The 24,594-nt window shown below is 44.3% G+C and overlaps 1 protein-coding gene across 9 annotated transcripts in view; it reads left to right on the forward strand.

Moving 5' to 3' along the window:
• The window catches only part of LOC127577647 (transcriptional enhancer factor TEF-1), a 264,344-nt gene that overhangs the window by 70,516 nt on the left and 169,234 nt on the right, over nucleotides 1-24,594 (forward strand). For 8 of the 9 annotated variants that reach the window (XM_052029006.1, XM_052029013.1, XM_052029014.1 and 5 more), the window contains one exon: nucleotides 20,011-20,265. In XM_052029006.1, the coding sequence (XP_051884966.1) occupies nucleotides 20,118-20,265 (148 nt within the window). In that variant the 5' untranslated portion in view covers nucleotides 20,011-20,117. Of the gene's footprint in view, nucleotides 1-10,562; nucleotides 10,712-20,010; nucleotides 20,266-24,594 lie in introns of those variants that run through there. The other variant, XM_052029010.1, reaches the window with a different exon arrangement.

Consider the following 24,594-nt stretch of genomic DNA (forward strand, 5'->3'; position numbering starts at 1 on the left):
CAGTAAATGCCTGCTAAACATAAACCCCTTTTTATGGACTCACCTAGCCCAGCAGTGTGTACATAACTAATAATGTGGTACAATAGATTGTCATTGGAGTTGAAGCAACTTCCTCCTTTTGTCCTTCTGCTGTAAATATGATTGCATGTTAAGAGACACTAGACACTAGGATTTATGGGTCAATACTAAAGTATAGGGTGTTATTTTACACTGAAGTGTTAGATTTGTTGCTTAGAATCTCTTCTGTTTGTGATATGGCTAAATGGTGACTTGGAGAGTCACTTGTGAGCTCCAGATTAATTGTCTGGCTGGGTAGAATACTCTGATTATCCTCCTCTGTGGAGGTGTACAGATGCCAATGCATGTGCTCAGTCAATTTGCCGTTTTGGGAACTGTGGTGCATTTTGTTGTGAAGGTGCGATTCACTTTGGTTGATGCGGGCAGCTAAAATCAGCCACCAGGAGGAGGGTGTGGGGAGAGGTTGCCTGTCTTTACTCAGGACACTTGGTTTGAATCTTGACTGAGAGCATGCTTTGATCAACAAAGCCAGTAGGTCTCTGCCAAGACCACATGGGCCTCCCTATTATCAATGTCAATCCTTTATATTTATATAAGCCCTTAAGCATAGTAAAATGTCCCAACACTATCGAACAAAATTAATACTGAGCCAATGAGGTGATAAGCAGGCTGGTAATAAAAAGCTTGGTTAAAGGTAGGTCTGAAGGAGTGTCTTGGTAGGAGGTGGGTTAGGGAGGCAGTGCCAGAGCTCAGGTACTGACGGTGCAGCTACCAGTAGTGGGAGTGATTAAAATGTTGAGCAGGAGGTCAAGGTTGGAGGACTACAGAGATGTCCTTCAGGTTGCAGGACTGGAGGTAGACGTGAGAAGGTGTTTTGAACAGGAGGATCGAAGTTTTGGAATCGAGTTGCCATTGCAGTGGGGATCAGCATTAGGTCACAGATGAACTGGTCCAAGTATGAATTTGGATACAGTGGAGTTCTGGATGACCATGTTTGCATATTATCAATTCATGATGGTGTATTTAGAAAGTCCAGTGACTCTGTTCTCTTCTTTTAAAGATTACTTATATCTCAGAATGAGGCCACTTGGACCATCTAATTCATGCTAGCCCTGGGAAGCAATACCATCAGTCCCATTCCCCTTCTCTATTGTCCTGTAGCTCTGGAACATGATCTCTTGCACAAGCCCAAATATCTCCTTTTGATTCTTTTGCCATCTACCTACATTAATAGGGAATTTACAGTTGCAGCTTAACTCCCTAGCATGTCTTCTGGATGTGAGAAGAAACCAGAGCACTCGGGGAAACTCAGATGGTCACTTGAAGAACATGCAAACTCCACACGGATAGCATCTGCAGTCAGGATCAAACCCAGGTTGCTGCAGTTGTGAGGCAGCACCATTGCCTGCACCATCTCACTGCCCTAAACCCCTACGTTGCGTCAAAGTCGAGTTTATCGTCATACGCACAAGTCCATGTGTGCTCAGGTGCAATGAAAATCTTACTTGCAGCAGCATCACAGGCACATAGTGTCAGATAAGCAGCACTCACAAGAAACGTGTAAATTAAACATAAATTGTTCACAATTTTTACAAGAACATAATTAGAACAAAGTCCATTTTAGTGCAAAGTGAATTAAAGTGGTCAAGGTGTTGCATAACTGTAGTGATTAGGGTTGTGCCGGTTGGTTCAAGAACAGCATGGTTGAAGGGAAGTAGCTGTTCTTGAACGTGGTGGTGTGGGGACTTCAGGCTTCTGTACCTCCTGCCTGATGGGAGCTGCGAGAAGATGGCACGGCCTGGATGGTGGGGATCTTTGATGATGGATGTTGCCTTCTTGAGGCAGCACCTCCTGTAGATACTACCGATGGTGGGGAGGGATGTGCCCGTGATGTGTTGAGCTGAGTCTACTACTCTGCAGCTTCTTGCGTTCCTGTGCATTCTAATTGCTGTACCAGACCAAGATGCAACCAATCAGGATACTTTCAACAGTGCATCTGTAGAAGTTTGTTAGGGTGTTCAGAGACAAGCTGAACCTCCTTTTTAAAAAAAAGACTTGTACCAATATCAAAAATTACATTACTGAATTCAAAAGTTAGTAAATTATTCCAATTTACTCTAGTCCAGATGAAGGGTCTCAACCCGAACTGTCAACTGTCCCTTTTCTCCACCCCCACTGGTGCTGCTTCACCCGCTGAGTTCCTCCAGCAGATTGTTTGTTGCTCCAGATTTCAGCATCTGAAGTCACTTGTGTCTCTAAATTATTCCAATTGTTTATTTCCCTTAAATTTATTGGAAAAAATGGAGTTGACTTCAACAGAAACTTGATTATTTAAAAAAAAAATTCCTTCTATGGACTTGCTATCTCCTGTCTGTATTGTTTCCTGCTTCAGGACTGGAAGTCATGGAGATACCTCCACCCCTTCAGTCTGGCCTCTTGCCCATCCCCACATTTAATTGCTGCACCACTAGTTCCATGCATTCAGCTGGCAAAGCTCTAGGTTTTGAAATTCCTTTCCTAAACTTTTATCTCTAACTCCTCTTTTAAGCCATTTCTTAAAACTGACCAAACTTTTGGTCATTTGACCCAATATCTCTTCGAATGGGTTTGTGGCAGTTCTTATTCTTGTGACTGCCTTTGAGGAGGTTTACTATGTTTAATTGCCAGTTATTGTACCAAGGCTGTGTCTTGTCAAGAAAATTTGGGAGCTCAGAGCTTAAAGTACAGATTCAAAGTTGTGGTGGGGACACGGAAGGGGCAGGTAGAAGATACAGGAGCCTGAAGGCACGTAGCACCAGACTTAAGGATGGCTTCTACCCCACTGTGATAAGACTTTTGAACAGTTCCCTTATACAATGAGATGGACTATGACCTCATGATCTACCTTGTTGTGACCTCGCACCTTATTGCACTGCACTTTCTCTGTAGCTGTGACACTACTCTGTACTGTTATTGTTTTTACCTGCACTACCTCAATGGACTCTCTACTAACTCAATGTAACTGCACTTTGTAATGAATTGACCTGTACGATCGGTGTGTAAGACAAGTTTTTCACTGTACCTTAGTACAAATGACAACAATAAACCAATACCAAAGACTTGTTGTCCTGCTTGTTGCACACAGTGCCAAGGAATCTTGAGTGAGTTTGCGCGATAAGTCTTTTCCAGGCTCCTGCTGGCCTTGATTTTTCATCCTAGTGTTCTCTTTTGTCAAGGCACGGGTTTAATTGTATGAAAGCAAAATATGGGGCAGAGCATTTTGGTTATGAAGGGAGACTGGAGAGGCTGGGTCTGTTTTCCTTGGAGCAGAGGAGGTTAAGAGAGGACATGACTGAGGTATATAAAATTATGAGGGGTTCAGATAGGGTAGACTGCAGGAACCTTCCCCTTATTTGTTGCCATGGGTGGCTGTGGAGGAAAAGTCATTGGGTGTATTTAAGGCAGAGATTGATAGGTATCTGAGTAGCCAGGGCATCAAAGGTTATGGTGAGAAGGTGGGGGAGTGGGGCTAAATGGGAGAATGGATCAACTCATGATAGAATGGCCGAGCAGACTCGATGGGCCAAATGGCTGACTTCTGCTCCTTTGTCTTATGGTCTTATCAGAGGTGAATAAAGCTAGAGGACGTTGACTTAAGGTAAGGGGGAAGTGGGGATCTGAGGAGGACCTTTTTCACGAGAGGGTGGTGAAACCAGAGTCACTGACAACATTTAAGTAGGGTTTAGACAAGCACATGAACCACCCAGGCATCAAAGGCTATGGGCCAAGTGCTGGGAGATTAATTACAGATGGGTGCCCACTGGTCATCAGGCATTTGATGGGCCGAGTGGCCTGTTTCCATGCTGTACAACACCATAATTCTAAAATTTTCTTCTATCAAGTTCAGCCGACTGCTGGACCAGACCAGGTTCGGTCCTAACCTCCGCTGTCCGCATTGTCTTTGGGATGTTTCCCCCCGGGTGCTCTGGGTTCCTCCCACATCCCAAAGACGTGTGGGTTGGTTGGTTGTTCCCGTGAGTAGTAGGAGAATCGGGAGAGCCGATGGGCATTCGAGAGAGAGAGTAAAGGAAGTGTGGGAGAAGGGGATTGATAAGATTGCCCCGAGAGGCAGCATAAACTCAGTGGGTTGAATGGCCTCCTATGTGGTCAGGAAGTGTGAAAATCTGGAAAATACTGCCAGTCGCTCATACTGTTCTCTCTGTACAGTGGGTTTACTGTGTGACGTTACATAGATTAACCTCAGTGTTCCAAAAACAGTACCCATCAGCGCACTTTAGCGGAACGTTGGCTGTATGTACGTGGAAAATAAAGGTTGATCAGTAGCATTCCAGAATTCTAGTTCGCCTGAAGGGGCGTTATTGCTTTGAATGAATTTAATTTACCTGTAAATTGCAGTCACTCTCATTCAAAATTCTTCCATTAATTTAACAATTGTTATGCAGCATAGCAGCTGTTTGAGAGGAAGCAGGGATTTCAGTACCAAGTAACTTCCTTTCTCAAGGACTTTTGTTCTAGTGTGTATCTGTTTCTAAAAAGCACTTTGTTTCAAACTTGGGTGAAGTAAATTAAGTTGAGAAGTTACGTTACATTTATTACTGCATCGGAGAGTTTTATTCAGTGATTCTGCTAAAAATTGTTATTTATTCACTTTTTGCGATCTGGGCATCACTGATGGGGCCAGCATTTATTGCCCATCCCTGATTGCCCTTGAGAAGGTGGTGGTGAGCTGCCTTCTTGAACCACTGCAGTCCTTCAAGTAAGGGACTGTCAGGAAGGAAGTTCCAGGTTTTGGACTTGGCGATCATGAAGGAATGGTGATTATAAATCTAAGTGAGGATAGTGTACGACTTGGGGAACCTGCAGGTGTGGTGTTCCAATATGGCTGTTGGCCAAGTTCTTGGTGGTGGTCCAAGTCATGGATTTGGGAGGTACCGTTGATGTATCCTGGGCGAGTAACTGCAGTGCACTTTGTAAATAAATAGCACACACTGCAGTCACTGTGTGCCAGTGGTAAAGGATCCCAAAGATGTGCAATTGGTAGGACAACTGGCCAGTGTAAATTGCCCCTTGTGTAGGTGGATGGCAGGAGATGTACCAGCCATACCTACAGAAGAGGGCAGGTGGAGTTAATGAGAGAGTGAGTTAGGTTATAGGGAGGTAAGTGTGGGAGAAGGATTGCTCTGGGAGCTGGCATGGACATGATGGGCCAAATGGCGCCTTATGTCATTAATGAAATATGAATATTGAGTGATGGGTGCCAAAAGCAAGCTGCCTGGTCCTGGCTGGTGTTGAGCTGCTTGAGAGTTGTCAGAGCTGCAGTTAAAAAAGAAAATGGAGAGTTTTCCATCACGCTCTTGTGCCTTGTAGATGGTGGAAAGGCTTTGGGATGTCGGGATGAGTTGTTTGCTGGAGGATATTTAGCTTATGACACTCCTTGTAACCATGATATTTATGCAGCTGGTCCAGTTTAGTGGTGGTCCCCAAGGATGTTGATACTGGGGCACCCGCCAATGGAAATGCCACTGAATATCGAGGGTAGGTGGTTAGACTTGGGAAACATTTGTTACATGGAATTTCAGTGGTATGAGTGTTACTTGCGAAACACCCATGCCTGAATGTTTGCTGCATTCAGCAACAGGTTGCTTCATTTCCTGAGGAGTTGTGACTGGAATTGAGCATTGTGCATTTACACATCTAATATCTCAGGATGCCACATTGGACTTTACAGTCTCTGATCTTGGAAGTATCGGCACAGTTGTAATGTAAGAAACATGGCAGGTAGTTTGTGCACAGCAAGCTCCCTCAAACAACAAAACAATGACGACGTGGACAACCTCTTTGTGATCGAAGAGCGAGCTGCTGGAGGAATTTGGTGGGTCAGGCAGTTACAGGAGGAACTCAGTGAGTCAGGCTGTGGTTCTCCAGCAGCTTCCTATTTTTGCTCCAGATTCCAGCATCTGCAGTCTCCTTGTCTCTAATCTTTTTTGTGATATTGATTGAGAGAGAGATCCGTATTTTTCCCTCTCTCTCATCAATCAATATTTCTATTTTTCAAATAATGCTGAGTTGGTTCAAATGTCTATCGCAGAGAGCAGGTGATGTTAGGTACAAAGGGTAGCACTGATAATGGGACATTCCATCTGCACTGCAGTGTTGGTCAAGTCACTGGAGGGAGTTTGAACCAATGACCTTCAGATTTGAAGGAGAGAGTAGGATTGGTGAACCACAGCTGATATCTACAAAGAAACTTCTGTATCAAGTTTCGTGATCTCTAAAACCTGTTAATAGAGTCACGGAGTACTACAGCACAGAAACAGGCCCTTTGGCCCATCTAGTCCATGCTGACCTGATCTGCCTAGTCCCATCTACCTGTACCTGGACCATGTCCCTCCAAACTCCTCCCATCCCTCCCCTCCAAACCCTCCGTCCCTGTTAATGTTGAATTTCCAAATGTCAGAATCAGGTTTATCACTGACCTATGTTGTGAAATCTGTTTTGCGGCAGCAGTACAGTGCAGGACATAAAAATTATTATAAGTTACAAAAATAGTGCAAAAGATGAATAACGAGGCAGTGTTCATGGGTTCATGAACCATTCAGAAATGTGGTGGCGGAGGGGAAGAAGCTGTTCCTGAATCATTGAGTGTGGGTCTTCAGGCTCCTGTACCTCCTCCCCGATGGTAGTAACAAAATTAGGGCATGTCCCGGATGGTGAGCGCCTTTAGTGATGGATGCCACCTTCCTGAGGCACCACCTCTTGAAGGTGCCCTTAATGGCGGGGAGGGTTGTGCTCATGATGGAGTTGGCCGAGTCTACAACCCTTTGCAGCCTCTTTTGATCCTGTGCATTGGAGCCTCCATACCAGGTGGTGATGCAACCAGTCAGAATGCTCTCCACCGTACATCTGTAGAAATTTGCAAAAGTATTTGGTGACATACCAAATTAGAAGTAGAACCGCTGGCGTGCCGCCTTTGTGATTGCATCAATGTGTTGGGCCCAAGATAGATCCTCTGAGATGTTGATGCCCAGGAACTTGAAGCTACTCACCCTTTCCACCGCTGACCCCTCAATGAGGACTGGTGTGTGTTCTCCCGACTTCCCCTTCCTGTAGTCCACTATCAACTCTACATTAAAGATGATTTTATCATCAGAAACACTGCACCTGAAAAGGAAGTGAAAGCAGATTAAGTAAGAATTTTCAAAAGGGAATGATAGAATAATTTAGGAGAAGGATTTGTGGGGCAGTGGGGAGCAGAGTGTTTGTTTCAGCTTTGTCTCTAATCTGTCGACTCATAAATCGTTCATTTTGCATTAAATCCAAACCACTTCTACCTCCTCCCTAACCCATGATAATTCACTGAGAGTGAAAGAGAATAAACATATTTTGTCTTTTGGGTCAGAATTTCATCTTGTTGAGGTTTATTTTTTTTCTAATAATAGACATTGAATTAGCTCCAGCACAATGCGGTATTTGTTAGGCGCTCTTGAGTTTTGACTATTTGTTCTCCTCCCTTCTGGTGATGAATTGTATTCTTTCCAAACAGAGGACAATACATTTTCTGTTCAAGTGGTGAGGAAAGACTGTTCTCTTTGAGCAGGAAACTTAATGGGAACATTTTATTGGTGCGCTCCCTAATGATGTTTTTCTTATTAGCATCATGGTCCATTTCGGAGCTAAGTTTCTGCATTTTAGTTGGTCCTGTGCTGAAAGTTATTGTTGTTGCTTTGAGCTGTTTGCTATGCAAGTTGAGAGCGACCAATTTAAGAGCTGGAATAGATGGAAGGTTTACAAGTCAGGACTGCCTTGTCAGCGTTCAAGATACCAAAAAAAAGGAGGAATTCAGTGGAGGCTGCTCATTTGCATGCTTTTTGCTGACTTTCTTTGAAAGCTTTCTCCTGGCCGATTCTCCTGTCCTCCCTCCCTCCCTCCCCTCAGTCATTCTGGGCTGAGACATATGATCCAAGATCCCTTTCACAAGCTGTTGCCTGCGATTTGCAGCTTATGATGCATGAAGGGGGTTTGCTGTTGAGGGAGACGGAAGGAAGTTGGAAAGAAAATCAGTAGTGGATTTCATTTAGAATGTTTCTGTGTGATTAACACATAACCTCTCAGAAAATGAGAGCAGCTTTGAAGCCCTCGTTCTTATGCTCTTCGGATATCTTGAGGCTGTTCCCGTTGCCACGTGCTGCGTTGTTACTTCCATCCCAAGGATGAAAAAAATGACTTGGGACTTGTGTAGGCCTTCACATCCCTCCTTGTACCTTGGGTACCACACTTGTAAGAAAGATGAGAGGGCCTTGGAGGATGCAGAAGATGATTACTTGGGTGCTACCTGATTCCATGAACACCTGACTTTGGTTCCATGGATTGATGGGAGAAGCTAGGAGTGTTTTCGCTGGTTGAGTGGGGATCTGACAGAGGTATAAAAAAAATCATGCAAGACCTCATTCCTCTTGTAAGAACGTAGAACAGGCCCTTCAGCCCACGCTGTCTGTGCCGACCATGATGCCAAATGAAACTAATCCCATCAGCCTGCATGTGGTCCATATCCCTCCATTCCCTGCCTAAATGTCCCGTTAATGTCTCTATGGTAAATGCTTCCACCACTATCTCTGGCAGCTCATTCCAGGCACCCATGACCCCCTGCGATTTTTTAAAAAAAAATCCTTGCCCTGCACATCTCCCTTAAACTTTCCCCTCTCCCCTTGAAACTCTAGTATTTCTACCCTCAAAAAGAGTCTGACTACCCTTTCTATCGCTCTTTATAAACTTCTATCAGGTCTCCCCTCTGACGCTTCAGAAAACAAGTCTGTCCAACATCTCCTTGGTTATTTTGTCAACTCCTTTATTCTATGAATTCTGTTTTTGACTCCGCTGCCTTTGGGCACAATTTCTCTCTCTAGACCCATCCTGGTTTTAAATAACTAGATAAAATCCCTTCACAACTTCCAGTTCGAAGAAGAACAATCCAGCTTCTCTAATCTCTGGAGTCACTATACTACATTTCTTCTGCATCCTTTTAAGCCTTCACGTCATTCCAAAAATGCGCCACCCAAAACTGGACTTCAACTGTGGCCAAACCAATGTTGGTTATTGCTAATTGGATTGTTATTGTCATGTCAAAGTCGGTCGAGTTTACTGTCATCTGCACAAGTACATGTGTGCACAGATGCAATAAAAAACTTATTTGCAGCAGCATCACAGGCACAGAGCATCAGAGATGCACATTCACAAGAAAAACATCAATTAAACAAATTATACAAAATCATACAAGAAAGGATATGTACACCACGATACAGTGAAAAGCTTTTGTTTGTGCGCCATCCAGGCAGATCATTACGTACATAAGTACATCGAGGTAGTTCAAAAGCGAGAAAAAACAGAATGCAGAATATAGTGTTAACAGTTACAGAAAAAGTGCAGGCAGACAAATAAACTGCAAGGGCCACAACAAGGTATATTGAGAGAACAAACCTTCATCTTTATCGTATAGGGGGTCCATTCAAAAGTCTGATAACAGCGGGATAAAAACTATCCTTGAGCCTGGTGGTATGTGCTCTCCAGTTTTTGTATCTACCCCTTAACATCTGCACTTAAGTTTACAGAAATTTTACTTGTCCTTCTAACTGAAATGTAACACTTGGCATTTTTGTGCATTTAATGTCACTTGGGACATGTCTGCTTACTTCTCTAGCCTGTCTATATCTCATTGAACTTTGTTATTATCCTTCTGACAGTTCACTCTGCCTCCAAGTTTTGTTACCTGCAGAACTAGAAATTGTACTGTGCACCCATGTATATAAAGAAAAGGCAGTCGTCCAAATAATGACTCCTGGGGAATATCACTGCATTTCCAGTCCAAAAAAACAACCTTTCACTGTAGCTTGGCCTATTATTAAATTTGTTTTTACAACCCTTTTATTCTGTTGTCTTCAATCCGACAATCCTATTAGGTGACACCTCAACATACAGTACATCTTTTGACAGTCCATATACCATATCAAATACATTTCCCTCATTGACCCTCTTTTAAAAAAATACTATCAAGTTAGAATAAAGAAATCAGTCAAATCAGGAGCAGAGATTTAAGAAGATTGGAGTAAAAGAGAGGAAATAGAGAAGCAATATAATTTTACTAAATCTCCAGCAACAATGCCAGAAGGAATGAATCTTCACATACATGACAGTTTATTTTCAGTGCTAGAGATTTTTTTGGGCAGTACTTACTGACGCACTGTTGTGTTCTTTGGAATGGTAGCATTCTGCAGTGAGTTTAACGTATTCCTGTACCTGTGTGGTGCATACAATGTACACTGGTGAGCTGCACGGCAAAAAGGCTTGCAGGGTGTGGAGCAAGAAAAGTGGTTTAATTCTAAAACATCATAACTGAAGAAATTAAAACTTTTTATATTTGTTTTCCAAGGTTGGTCGATGTAACGTAAGATGTTGGCATTTATTCCCCATCCCTGGTTACTGAACTTGGGGAAGCAGTAAACAGCTAATCATATTGATGTTTGGAGTCGTACAAAGTTGATTTCTTTCATCAAAGGACATTTGTAAGCCCTCACCAAAGTCTGGTAGTTTCATGCAACAAACAATCCACTGGAGGAACTCAGCGGGTTGAGCAGCATCTGTGGGAGGGAAGGAACTGTCGACGTTTTGGTTGAAACCCTGCATCAGGACTGAGTGTTTGGTAATTGGATTATTATTGTCACATCAAAGTCAGTTGAGTTATTGTTATGTACACAGTACATGAATGCACAGCTGCAATGAGAAACTTACTTGCAACAGCATCTCCACGCATGCACACACTGCTTGACCCACTGAATTGCTCCATCACTGTTATTGTTGCTCTAGATTCCAGCACCTGAAGTCTCTTGTCTCTCTGGTAGTTTCATGATCTCCATCAATTATAGCCGTTCTGCTGCTAAATTTATTTCATTTGAATCCAGTGGATATGGGTTGGATTTGACCTTGAGGACCAATTTTTCAGGTATCTGGATACCAGTCTGGGTATTTAGCCACAAGGTTACTGTACCCTAAAGGCCAAAGTATCAGCAGTCTTTTCCACAAAGAGCTGCGGTTAAATTGCTTAACAGGCAGCCACAGTTCTGGAACATTGATCCAGAGATGCGCGGTCAATTCCCAACATGGGAACTGAAGAATTTAAATAAATAAGTAAGATAAGATATCTTTATTAGTCACATGTACATAGAAACACACAGAGAAATGCGTTTTTTATGTAGCCCACAAGTGTCGCCACACTTTTGGTGCCAACATAGCATGCCCACAACTTCCTAACCTGTCAGAGAATGTACAAACTCAAAGATACCGGTTGGAATTGAACCTGGGTCACTGGTGCTGCAATAGTGTTACGCTAACCGCTACACTACTGTGCCTGCCCTATAAATCCGGATTTATAAATCAGGATTGATGAAGTCAATATCGGTAACAGTAATGACTGGTTGTCGTTAAAAATCCATCTGGTTCACCAGCCTTCTCCTGGGGATGAAATCTGTTGTCTATGCCCAGTCTGCCTTTATGTGATTCCAGACCCACCAATGTGGTTGAATCTTAAACTGGGGGCAGTTGGGGATTGCTAACAAAGGTTGCATTGGCAGTGACATCCACAACCAATGAACAAATGAGTTTAGCAAAAAGTCATTGATGTTGCTCAATACATTCAGGTCCCTTCAAAAGGGGAACTTGAGGGGTGACTTTTTTATTTACACAAAGGGTGGTATCTATGTGGAATGAACTGCCAGAAAACGTGGTTGAGGCAGGTACAATAACAACTTTTAAAAGACAGTTGGGCAGGTACATGGATTGGAAAGGTTTAGATGGTTAAAACGCTGGCAAATGGGACTAGCTTGGATGGGGCATCTTGGTTGGCACGGCCCAGTTGGGCCGAAGGGTCTGTTTCACTGCTGTATGAGTCTTGACTCTAATGCCCTTAGCCAGATTCTACACATTGGATGTGCTGTATTACTCTGACTCTACAACATTTATCTTTTACATAGTGCAGAATTAATAAGTGTTGGTTCTCAATAGTCATGGAATACTAGCACAGCAGAGAAAACAACTCCTTTCCTTTTAATTTCTACTAGTCAGATAAATATCACCCTTTCGATTACAAGGGTGACCTGGCTAACTCTGCTCGGGCGCTTTCTCATCGTTCAGCCCCTGCAGTGCTCCACTTGACAGAACAGCAGCTTGTATTTATGCTGTGATTTCCGTAATATGTCCCAAGGCACTTTGCAAGAGTGGTTATCAAACAACATTTGACAATGAGCCTGATGAGATGTTAGGAAAATGACTAATGGACTGGTTGAAGAGCTGGATTTTAAGGAACATTTTAAGGAAGGCAAGAGGCTTAGGAAGTGAATCTGGAGCTTGGCATTGACAGCTGGAGATGGTGGTTGGATGGTAGAAGGGTGATCAAGGTGACAAATAGGGAGAACTTAGCAACCTCAGAGGATCTGGGCCTGGAGGAGGTCACACAGGTTTAGAGTGAAAGGTGAAATATTTAAGGGGAATCTGAGGGGAAACTTCTTCACTCAGAGGGTGGTGCGAGTGTGGAACGAGCTGCCAGTGCAAGTGGTGGATGCGGGTCCAATTGGAACATTGAAGAGAAGTTTGGATAGGTACATGGATGGGAGGGGTTTGGAGGGATATGGTCAGGTGCAGGTAGTTGGGACTAGGCAGAAGGTCAGGTTGGAGTGGACTAGATGGGCCGAAGGGCCTGTTTCTGTGCTGTAGTGCTCTGAGTGAGAAGGAAAGCCATGGAAGGATTTAAAAACTGGTGAGAACTGATCAAGGAGTCAGCGAGGATCAGAGCGAACAGTGGGTGGGCTGGTGTGAATTAGGGCAGAGGCAGCAGAGAAGGGGCAAAGGGAGGGAGGTTTTGAAGTGTGTTCAGAAGAACTTCCTTGATCACCAAGTTCCTGGTCTAGTGAGAGGAGACAGCATGCTGGACTTTATTCTGGGAAATGAGCCAGAGCAACTATCAGAGTAGCAGCATCTAGGGAAACTAAGAACTTGATATCATAAGGCTTAGAATAGCTCTGGAAAAGGATATAAACTACTGCAGGGTAAAAACAGTCAGTTGGAGAAGGGCCAATTCCAGTGGGATGTGGTCTGAGTAAAATGGAATCAAAGCTTGGCAGGTAAACCGGTAATTGAACAATGGAAGGCCTTTGAAGTGGGGGTGTATCAGCTGCGGTCTAGGTACATTCCCATGAGGGAGAAGGGGAGGCATAGAAAGGGTAGGTAGTCTTTCTCACGGGGTGGGGGGGGGGGTATGTCAAATACTGGAGGGCGTATCTTTAAGGTGAGAGGGGGGAAGTTTAAGGGAGGCAAGTATTTCCCCCCACGCAATGATAGGCGCCTGGAGTGTGCTGCCGGGGAAGCAACGACTGAGAGGCATTTAGGCAGGGAATGGAGGGATGTATCCCATGTGCAGGCAGATGGGATTAGTTAAAATTGGCATCGTGATCAGCACCGATTTGGGCCGAAGGGCCTGTTCCTGTGCTGTACTGTTCTATGTCACTTAAAGTCAGAGCTTCCCTGGATGACCAAGAAGATGCAGAGTAAAGTAGAAGAATAAACGAGCATACGATGGACGCCAGGTTGTTGACACAAGTGAGAACCGGTCTGGTCACAGGAAGTTCTGAGGGAAAGTACAAAGGAAATGAGAGATGCAAAGAGAGAGCATGATGAAAGATTGGGAATCCAACAATATTCTGCAGGAATATGAACAGGAAAAAGTTGATGAGAGGGGAAATGGGGTTGATAAGACCAAAGCCAAAATGAGCTCAAGGCATGGTTGAGGTACTTTACACAAAAGAGGAAGACTTTGCTGGATGCTCAACACAGAAAGGTGTAATAGAGATCCCTGATAGAAATCAATAAGTACTAGAAAGACTGGCTGTATTTAAAGTGGGTCAACCACCTGGTCCAGAGGGGTTGTTGAGGAAAGAAATTCCAGAGACTTTGGCCATGATCTTCCAAAACATCAGGAGATTTGAGGCTGGCACTTAAGGATTGGGAAACTGAAAATATCACATCCTTCTAAGAAAGATGTAGGGATAAATCCAGTAACCACAGACGAGTCGTCTTGGCCTCAGTAGTGGGGAAGTTCTAGAAACAATCAGGCGTAGAATTATCAGTCATTTGAATCTATGTGGATTGATTAAAGGAAGCCAGCAGGGATTTGTTAAAGGCAAATTGTGTCCAGCTAATTTGATAGACTTCCTTGATGAAATAGCAGAGAGAGTTGATGAGGGAAATGTAGTTGATTACGTGAACTTCCAAGAGACATTTGATAACGTGCCACATAGTGAGCTTGTCATTGAGATTGAAGGTCATGGAATAAAAATGTAGTGGTATGGGTAGAAAATTGGATGATTAGTAGACAACAGATAATGGTAAAAGGTTATTTTTTAGACTGGGGGAAAAGCACAGTGGAGTTCCCCAGGTCTTGGTGCCAGGAACAAGTTTTCTTAATATTTAATACTTGGATGCAGAGGGCAGAATTTACAATGACACAGAACATGGAGCAATATGGAACTGTGAGGGGGATAGTGGGACTGGTGGAATGGGTGACAGATGGGAGATTAAATGCAATGGTGACACATGGTGTAGCATTTTGGTAGGAAGAATGAAAAGTGGCACAGAAAGTAGAGAGCACAAGGACTACAAGAGGAGAGAAATCGGGGGGGGGGGGGGGGGGGGTTGGTTTGCAAGTGCACAATTAATTAAAAGTGGAGGGCAAGTGAGAAAGTGACTTAAGAAGAAAAATCACCCACAGGATCCTGGGCTTCATCAGTTGAAGCAGAGAGTGCAAGATCAAGGAAGTCACGATGAACGTTAATAAATTGGTTCAGCCACAGTTGGACTGTGTCCATCCTATTTGGGGCACCATACTTTAGGGAGGATGAGGAAACTTTGAAGGGGGGGTCCAGAAGAGATTTCGATATTGGTATTGGTTTATTATTGTCACTTGTATCGAGGACTTGTCTTGCATACTGTTCATACAGATCAATTCATTACACAGTGCATTGAGGTAGTACAGGGTAAAATCAATAACAGAATACAGAGTGAAGTGTCACAGCTACAGGGAAATGCATTGCAAGTAGACAATAAGGTGTAAGGTCACAACAAGGTAGAATGTGAGGTCAAGAGTCCATCTCATCGTATAAGGGAACCGTTCAATATTCTTATCACAGTGGGGTAGATGCTGTCCTTGAGCCTAGTGGTACGTGCCCTCAGGCTCCTGTAACTTCTACCTGATGGGAGAGGGGAGAAGAGAGTGAAGTGATTCCAGGGATAAGGGACTTTAGTTCTTTGGATGGACTGGAGAAGCTGGGGTGGTTCTCCTGGGGACAGGAGGTTAGGAGGGGATCTTGGGGTTTTAAAATCAGGAAGGGGTATAGACAGGAGATGGTGAAACATTTCCATTGGCGGAGAGGTCAGGAACCATGGGGCATAGTGTTTGGCGAAAGAACCAAAAAATAATGAGGGAACTTTTTTTTCAGTGGTTGGGATGTGGAATGTCTTTCTGGGGGAATCAGTGGAGGCAGATTGTCAGGAAGGAATTTGCAGGGCTGTGCAGGGTGGGTGGTTGTGGGTGACTGGCTGGATTCCTCTTGCCAGAGCCAGTATAACCTCGATGGACAAATGGCCCCCCTTCCATGTTGTAACCATTTGTGTGATTCATCTAGACATGTGGATGATTAAGAATAATACTTGGAAAGAAAACTGTTTTCAGGCTTTCTGGAAAGAGTGGGTGTATGATTTTTTTTGACACAGCTGGCTCTTGAATGACTCTCTGACCTATGTGATTCAGTAGGTTCCAGAAGCCCTGGTTTCTTATGCTAAAGCCCCTTGAAACCTGCGCATGGAATCATCCCCTTCATGGTCTTTATGTGTGTACGTGAGGTAGAGGAAGGGGAATGTATGGATCGCTCAGAGCAGAGGCATGAGTCAATGGGCAGCTTAATACTGGCATTCATTACTGGGGGAATGAACATAGAACAGTACAGCACAGGAACAGGCCCTTCGGCCGACCATGATGTACCAAACTAATTAAACTAATGACACCTAATCCCTTCTGCCTGCACAATGTCTGTCTCCCTCCATTCCCTGCACCTCTAAAGGCCTCTTAAACACCTCTATCATATCTGCCTCCACCATCTCCCCGGCAACACATTCCAGGCACCCACTACTCTCCGTGTCAAGAAACATGCCCCGCACATCTGCTTTGAACTACACTCCGCACCCCCCCCCCCCAAATGCATGCCCTCTAATATTAGACATTTCAACCCTGGGGAAATGATATCGGCTGTCTACTCCATCTTTGCCAATCGTAATTTTATAAACTTCTATCAGGTCTCCCCTTAACCATGTCACTCTGGTGAAGAAAACCCAAATTTGTCCAATCTCTCCTTATAGCACATACCCTCTAATCCAGGCAGCATCCTGGTAAAACTCCTCTGCACCTTCTCCAAAGCCTCCACATCCTTCCTGTAATGGGGCGACCAGAACTGAACACAGTACTCCAGATGTGGCCTAACCAGTGTTTTATAAAGCTGCAACTTAACTTCCTGACTCTTCAACTCAATGCCTTGACTCAAGCATGCCATACGCCTTCTTTACCACCTTATCGACTTGTGCAGGGATCTAGATTGAAAAGCAGAAAAGTTGCTTTAAGCTTGTTACGAAGATATTGGTGCTTTAGGAAGAACCTGGGAGAGTGTTTTATGTGCCATAACCTACAGAGCTACGTAATGAAGCCCAAGAGGTGGGATTAGACTGAGCAGCATTCTTTCAGTACAATGGAAATGAAGGGCTGACTGGCCTCTGCTGTAAAATTCTGGGGTTCTTTTGACTAAACTTGCAGTGCTGTGCCTAGTTTGGTTTCCATCTCGGTTTTTATAGGTGTACAGAGGAACAAAAGTGCTGGAGGAACTCAGCCAGTCAGCCAGCTATGGAAAGAAACCAGTTAACGTTTGGGGTCGATGACCCTCGGAAGGTGTGCAGTGGAAGTTGGCTTTGCTGGTTCTTCCAGTGCATTAACCTGGAGGTACATAAAGCAATTGGGAAGGTGAATAGTATCTCTGCCTCTTTTTGGCAAGAATAAGGCTGTTTTGCTCCAATTGTACAGGGTTGTGTTGAAGTACTAGAGTACTATGGCTAGTCGTAGTGTTCGTACCTCAGGTACCTGGAGGGCATACAGTGTGGATTCAACAAGTTGACCCCTGGGATGGGTCTGATACCCGACGAAGAGGAACTGCTCAATATCATTTTATAGTCTGAGGTAGAAGAGTAAGATGTTCTGAGACTGGGTCTGTTTGAGAAGATTGAGAGTTTATTTTCCCAGTTGGGGGTCTGGACCTAGAACGCAAACTCAGGGTAAGGCAGTGGCCGATTAGGACTGAAGTGAAAAAATATAATCATTCAGAGGACTGTGTCATTGGAATTCTCTGCTCCGGAGGGCTGTGGACGTTCAGTCTTGGAGTATAGTTAAGGCTGAGATATTTGAATGCTGAAGGGATTGGGAGATTCGGGGATTGGGTGGGAAAGTGGACTCGGTACAGGGTCAGTCACAATCTTATTGAATGGTGGAGCAGGCTATTTGGCTCATATCTGCTTCGTATAGACTCAGTGCAGGGAGTACACATTCTTTTTCTAAGGTGATACCTGACCTGTGGAATTGTACTTAACAGCAAAGTGGAACGCACATCACGAAAACCAGTCTCTCCTCCATGGACTCTTGCCTACAGTTCTCGCTGCCTCGGTAAAGTAGCTAACATAATCACAGACCCCACCCACCCCGGACATTCTCTCTTCTCCCCCCTCCCATCAGGCAGAAGATACAAAAGCCTGAAAGCATGTACCACCAGGCTCGAGGACAGCTTGGTGTACGATACCTAGTACGATAAGATGGGCTCTAGACCTCACAATCTACCTAGTTTATGACTTTGCACCTTGTCTGCCTGCACTGCACTTTCACTCTAACTGTAACACTTTATTCTGCATTCTGTTATTGTTTTCTCTTGTGCTACCTCAATGCACTGATGTGATGAAATGATCTATATGGATGGCATGCAAAATGAAGTTTTTCACTGTACCTCGGTACATGTGATAGCAACACTCCCAATTCCAACGCAATGGGATTTCTTTCTCAAAGGCTGCTGATAAAATTCTAAAATTTTGATCGGGTAGACATGGAGGAGATGTGAGGAAACCAGAGCTGAGGTGGGATGGGAGAAGTGCCTTCTCCCCCCAGAGAGCGTTGAGGATGTGGAATTCCTACAAGGAGGGGTCGAGGTGAAGAGTGGAGACAGGTTTAAATGGAACTGAGGAAGGGAGAGAGGAAGAGCAGTTGAAGAGGAAGACGTTATCTTTGGAGGAGTGTTCTTGTGGTGTATACACATCAAATTGGGGAATCTGGGCTGAATGGCTTCTGTACTGTAAATGCTGTGCAATAATAGAGAGCAAGGGAGAATTTGGAGAGGTGTCATAAGTCATACTGCACGGAAACAACTCAACTATGCCGACCATGGTGCCCACCTGAGCTAGTCTCATGTGCCTGCGTTTGGCCCATATCCCTATAAATCTTTCCTATCCGTGTGCCTAACCAAGCATCTTTTAAAGGTTACTATTGTACCTGGCTCAACTAATGGTGAGGCTGCATTTGGAATATTGTGTTCAGTTTTGTTCAGTCTGCTATAGGAAAGATGCCATTAAGTTGGAAAAAGTGCAGGGGAGATTTGAGGATGGTGCTGGGACTTGAGGGACTGAGCGATGGAGAGAGGTTGAGCAGGCTGAGACTTTCATCATTGGAGCGTGGGAGAATGCATGGTCAGGCCCTTCAGCCCAACTGGTCCAAGACGCCCCATCCAAGCTAGTCCAATTTGCCAGCATTTGGCCAAAAACCTAAACCTTTCCAATCCATGTACCTGTCCAAATGTCTTTTAAAAGCTGTTATTGTACCTGCCTCGACCACTTCCTCTGGCAGCTCGTTCCACATACATACCACCCTTTGTGTGGGGGGGAGTGTTGCTCCTCTAGTTCCAATTACATCTTTGTCCTTGATCTTGTATCACTGTGATCTCAGCGTAATCTTATAGAGGCGTATAAAATCGTGAGGGGCATAGATGTGGTTGAATGCACACGGTCTGTTTCCCAGGGTTGGAGAATCAAGAACTAAAGGGCATAGGTTTAAGGTGATTGGAGAGGTGATGAGAGGTGAGTTGATGATAAGAGGCATAGATCGAGTGGACAGTCAGAGACTTTTTCCCAGGGCGACAATGGCTAACATGAGGGGACATAATTTTTAAGGTGATTGGAGGAAGGTTTAAGGGGGATGTCAGGGGTAAGTTTTTTACACAGAAGGTGGTGGGTGTGTGGAATGCACTGTCTGCAGAGGTTGTGGGGGCAGATACATTAGGGACATTTAAGTGACTCTTAGGTAGCCACATGAATAATAGAAAAATAGGGGGCTATGTGGGAGGGAAGAGTTAGATAGATCTTAGAGCAGGAACAAATGTTGTCAAAACATTGTGGGCCGAAGGGCCTGTACTGTGCTGTAGTGTTCTATGTGAAAGGGGAGAGATTTAATAGGAACTTGAGGGGGAGCATTTTCACCCAGAGGGTGGTCAGTATATGGAATGAGCTGCCAGAGGAAGTGATTGTGGCAGGTACATTGACAACATGACAGGTACGTGGACAGGAAAGGTTTCGAAGGCTATGGGCCAGATGCTGGCAAGTGGGACTAGCTTGGATGGGAGTCTTGGTTGGCATGGACTAGTTGGGCCGAAGGGCCATTCCCTGCTGTATCGCTCTGTGACTACTTTCTCTGGCAGTTCGTTCCATGTACACTTCAGGATGCTTGAATTGTTTGGTATTTTGTGCAGATTTATTTAGGAGCCAAATGCAAAAAATCTTCCTTATGTTAAAAATATAATTTCCTTTTTGATGTCTCCCCAGATTTTCTCTTTGTTGGGCTCCAGGCCTAAGGCTTGGGGAGATCCAGTATCGCCATAGATTCCAACAATTGGAGCGGCAGCGAGAGTCCTGCCGAAGACCTGGACAGGATGACCGACTCTGCCGATAAGCCGATGGACAACGACGCGGAAGGGGTGTGGAGCCCCGACATCGAGCAGAGTTTCCAGGAGGCACTGGCCATCTACCCACCATGCGGGAGAAGGAAGATCATTCTCTCAGACGAAGGCAAAATGTATGGTGAGTCACCGGGAGAGCAGCATAAGAGAGACGTCACTGGGAGCAGATGGTACCACAGCAGCTGCCAGCTGAGCTTCTGTCTCTGTTTCTCCCTTGTCTCTTTCATCCTCTCCTCTTTTTACACCCCCCCCACCCTAAAACCAAACGCCTCTCTGCATAGCTTCCCGATGAAGTAATGGAAACCAGGAGAAGACTTTTCTTTCACATGTGGTGCTTTGCAAATCCGAATAGTGGCAGTTTGCTGCTGTGCAGCTGTCATTCTGAGCAAATTGCATTTATTAAAAAAAAACAAGTATTGTGCTCACAAAGCAAGTCTTGCAGCTGGTGTGAGGAGAATACGAGGCCAGATGGGGTTTGGGGTGGGGGGGGGGTGGTGGTAGGGGAAGAATTGCATGTTGTGGATCTGCTGGGTTTGGTACCCTGACACTTTTTGCACAAAAGGTTTAGAATTTAGGTCCTAAGATTTTTAACCTAGGGATGATATTCCATCTAGGAAATTAATTTAGTCACACAAGTCCCAATAAAGGAAGGGCAAATTTTAATGCACTGTATTGGGCTAATCATTTACAGTTCTGCATTTAGTAACTGAGGGATAAGTGTTCCCTTTGGCAGGAGGGTCAATGATGAGCAGATATTTCACGCAATGCTCTGACGTTATCACTCATGCAGCAAGTTATGGTCCAGAATGTTCAGTCTGGAGAAGATTCAACACTTGCTTCCAAAAGAGATTTGGATGAATATCACAAAAGGAAGACATTTTTGCAGGGCTTTGGGTGAAGAGGGAAGGCAAGCAGAGCTCTCACAGGCACGATGGGCTGAATGGCTGTATCTTACTGCATGTGGAGGTGTCCTCAATGCTTCACACTGATGGCATTTCACTGAGTGAGAGTGCGGTGGGAGATGTGTTTGTGGACAGCAATGTCTTGCAGTTACTTTATAATCTTGTAAAAGGATGCCCATAATATGATAGAATTTTATGTCAAGTTTGAAAGTGATGTAATTCAGTTTGAAACCAGGGTTTCCAATCTAAACAAATATTTGAATGTGTGAGAGGCGGGTTGGCTTGGGCAGGTTATGAAACTATATTAAATTGGCAAGCACTTAAAGAGAGAATACATGATTTGTTACAAATATACATTTCTTTAAGACCCAAAACAAAACAGGGAAATTGGTCCAACCAAGGACAACAGGAGCATTTAAAGATAAAAGAAAAAGCCTTATAAACTTGCCAGGAAAAAAAAATTAAGCTTAAGGCTTAGGACGGATTTAAAATCTAAGATAAGATTTCTTTATTAGTCACATGTACATCGAAACACACAGTGAAATACATTTTTGCGTAGTGATTTGGGGGGCAGCCCGCAAGTGTCGCCACGCTTCTGGCGCCAACATAGCACGCCCACAACTTCCTAACCTGTACACCTTTGGAATGTGGGAGGAAACCCGCGCAGACACGGGGAGAACGTACAAACTCCTTACAGACAGTGGCCGGAATTGAAACCGGGTCACTGGCGCTGTAAAGCGTTATGCTAACCACTATGCTACTGTGCCTGCCATTCTGGCAAAATCTGGCAAAGGATGACCAAGAAATTGATGAAGAGAAAATGGTATACGGGTATAAACTGGTGAAGAAAAATCAGACCGTAAGAGCTTTAATAGAAATGTAGAAAGGGGAGGACTAGCGCAGGGAAATGTAGGTTCCTTTCAGACAGAGGCAGGACAACTTGTAATGGAGCAGAAGGAAATAGTGGAAGGATTAAACAAATCGTTTGTGCCTGTCTGCACAGAGGGTACAAGAATCTTGCCAGAAATACGGCACAACCAAGGGTACAGTATGAGGGAGTAAAAGAAATTAGTATTAATAAGGAAATTCTGTTCAAGAAGATAATGAGCCTGAAAATTCATAAATCCCAAGGACCCAAGATGTAGAACTAAACTCAATGATGAGTAACAATCTGCTGGAGGAACTCAGTGGGTCGAGTCTCTAGCAGATTGTGTGTTGCTCCAGATTCTAGCATCTGCAGTCTCTTGTCCCTCTCTAGCATCAATGAGCTAAGAAATAGCAAATGTAGAAGACGTTGGTAGGAGAAACAAAGGACCGCAGATGCTGGAATCTGAAAAACACTGTGATGCTGGAGGAACTCATCAGGCCAGGCAGCATCCGTGGAGAAAAGCAGGCGGTCAATGTTTTGGGTCAGGACCCTTCTTGAGGACATTGGTAGGAGCTATTTATAGGCCATTAGGTAATATATGGCATGGCATATGTCAGGGAATTAGAGGTGTGTGTAACATGATCATGGGAGGCAAACTTGCATATAGACTGGACAACTCAAAGTTGTAGTAACAGGTGGAAGGTGAAGTGTTTGGATGCATGCAGGGTGCATTTCTAGATCGGTGTGTTGAGGAACAATATGGAAAATGGTATTTTGGATCTTGTCTTCTGCAGTGAGAAGGGAATAATTGATAATCTTGTTGTCAAGGGGCCATTGGGGAAGAGTGACCATAATATGGTGGAAATTATATTGAACTACATCATTTGTAATTCAATCCAAAACTAGAGTCTTAAAACTAAGCAAAGGTAATTATGAAGGAATGGGAAGAGAGTTGGCCATGCTTGATTGGGGAAACACCTTAGAAGCTAACGTGGTGGACAGACAGCCGTTAACATTTGTTTTAAAAGAAAAATATGACTTTAAGACACACAAAGCTTAACGGAAAAAGTAATTCATCCATGGTGGAAAGAAGAAATTAAAATTAAATCAAGAGGCAAGGTTTGTGAAGTTTCCAACGAAAACAGTCTGCCTAAGGATAGGAGCATTTTGGAATTTGGCAAAGTTGGACCAAGAAATTGATAAGGAGGGTGGGACACAGTGTGAGAACAGGAGAAAGGTGTGGTTAATAGATGAGGGGAAATGGTTTATTGGATTTTTGAAAGGCTTTCAATGAGGTGTGGAAGCTTCTCCTGAGGGTAGTGAATCTCTGGAATTCTCTGTCCCAGAGGGTGGTGGAGACTGGAAGATAGGATTTGTGGAGGTCAATATTTGAAAGATTGAGGAATTGGGGGCTGTGGGGAACCGGCACAGAAGAGGAGTTGAGGCCAGCGTAGATCAGCCATGATCATGTTGAATGCTGGGGCAGGTTTAATGGGCCTGGTGTCTTGCTCCTTCCATTTTCTTGTGTTCACGGAGCCAGCTGGTGGACAAGGTTAGAGCACGTGGAATTGGGTAATAAGTGAATGAAGACTGACAAATAGAAAACAGTAGAAATAAATGGGCCTACTTCACGTTGGGCTTGGACCAGTGGTGTACTGCAGGACTTGCTGCTAAGCTCCAACTAACACAATGAATATTGACAATTTGGCAGAAGGAGCCAAGTTTGCTGATCCAGAACTACATGGGAGTGTGAATGTTAATGACACAAGGCATGCTTGCTTCAATAGGTCAGGGTGTAGAATATGAGAGTCAGGACATTATGTTGCAACTTTACAAAACACTGGTTAGTCACACAATAGAAAGAATGTAGTTGCACTGGAGAGAGTGCAGAGGAGAGTCACCAGGATGTTGCTTGGATTGGAGGGCTTTAGTTATGGGAAGAGATTGGATAGGCTGGGCTTGTTTTCCCTGAAGTGAAGGAGGCTGAGGGATGATTTAATGGAAACAAAAGATTGAGAGGAGTAGGTGGTCAAAATCTTCTCCCCATGGTGGGGGTATCAAAAACAAGGGGGCACATTTTTAAGGTGAGAGAAAGGAAACCTACCTCTGACATCTCCCCTAAACCTACCTCCACTCACCTTAAACAGATGTCCTCTGGTTTGGTTATGGCCGTCCTGGGGAAAAGGTGCTGGCTGTCCACTCTATCTATGCCCCTCATAATCTGATACACCTTTATCAAGTCGTCTCTCATCCTGCGTCACTCGAAAGAGAAAAGCCCTATCTGGCTCAATCTTTCCTCATAAAACGTGTTCTCTAATCCAGGCAGCATCCTGGTAAATCTCCTCTGCACCCTCTCTAAAGCTTCCACATCCTTCCTATAATGAGGTGACAGAACTGAACACAATACTCTAAGTTTCAAAGGGACCCTGATGTCCATGTCCATAAGTCACTGAAAGCTAATCTGCAGCTGCAGTGGGCATTGGGAAGAGAAATGATGCATTGGCCTTTCTTGTACTCAAATCTCCTTGCAATAGGAAAGATGCCTTTCTATAATTACACAGGGCCTTGGTGAGACCGCACTTGGAATATTGTGTACAATTTTGGCCTCTGTGCCTTAAAATATACCTTGCCACATATGGAGTGCAGCAAAGATTCACCAGACTGGTTCCTGGGACTGTGG

This window comes from Pristis pectinata, chromosome 14 (assembly GCF_009764475.1).
Source record: "Pristis pectinata isolate sPriPec2 chromosome 14, sPriPec2.1.pri, whole genome shotgun sequence".
NCBI classification, from domain to species: domain Eukaryota; kingdom Metazoa; phylum Chordata; class Chondrichthyes; order Rhinopristiformes; family Pristidae; genus Pristis; species Pristis pectinata.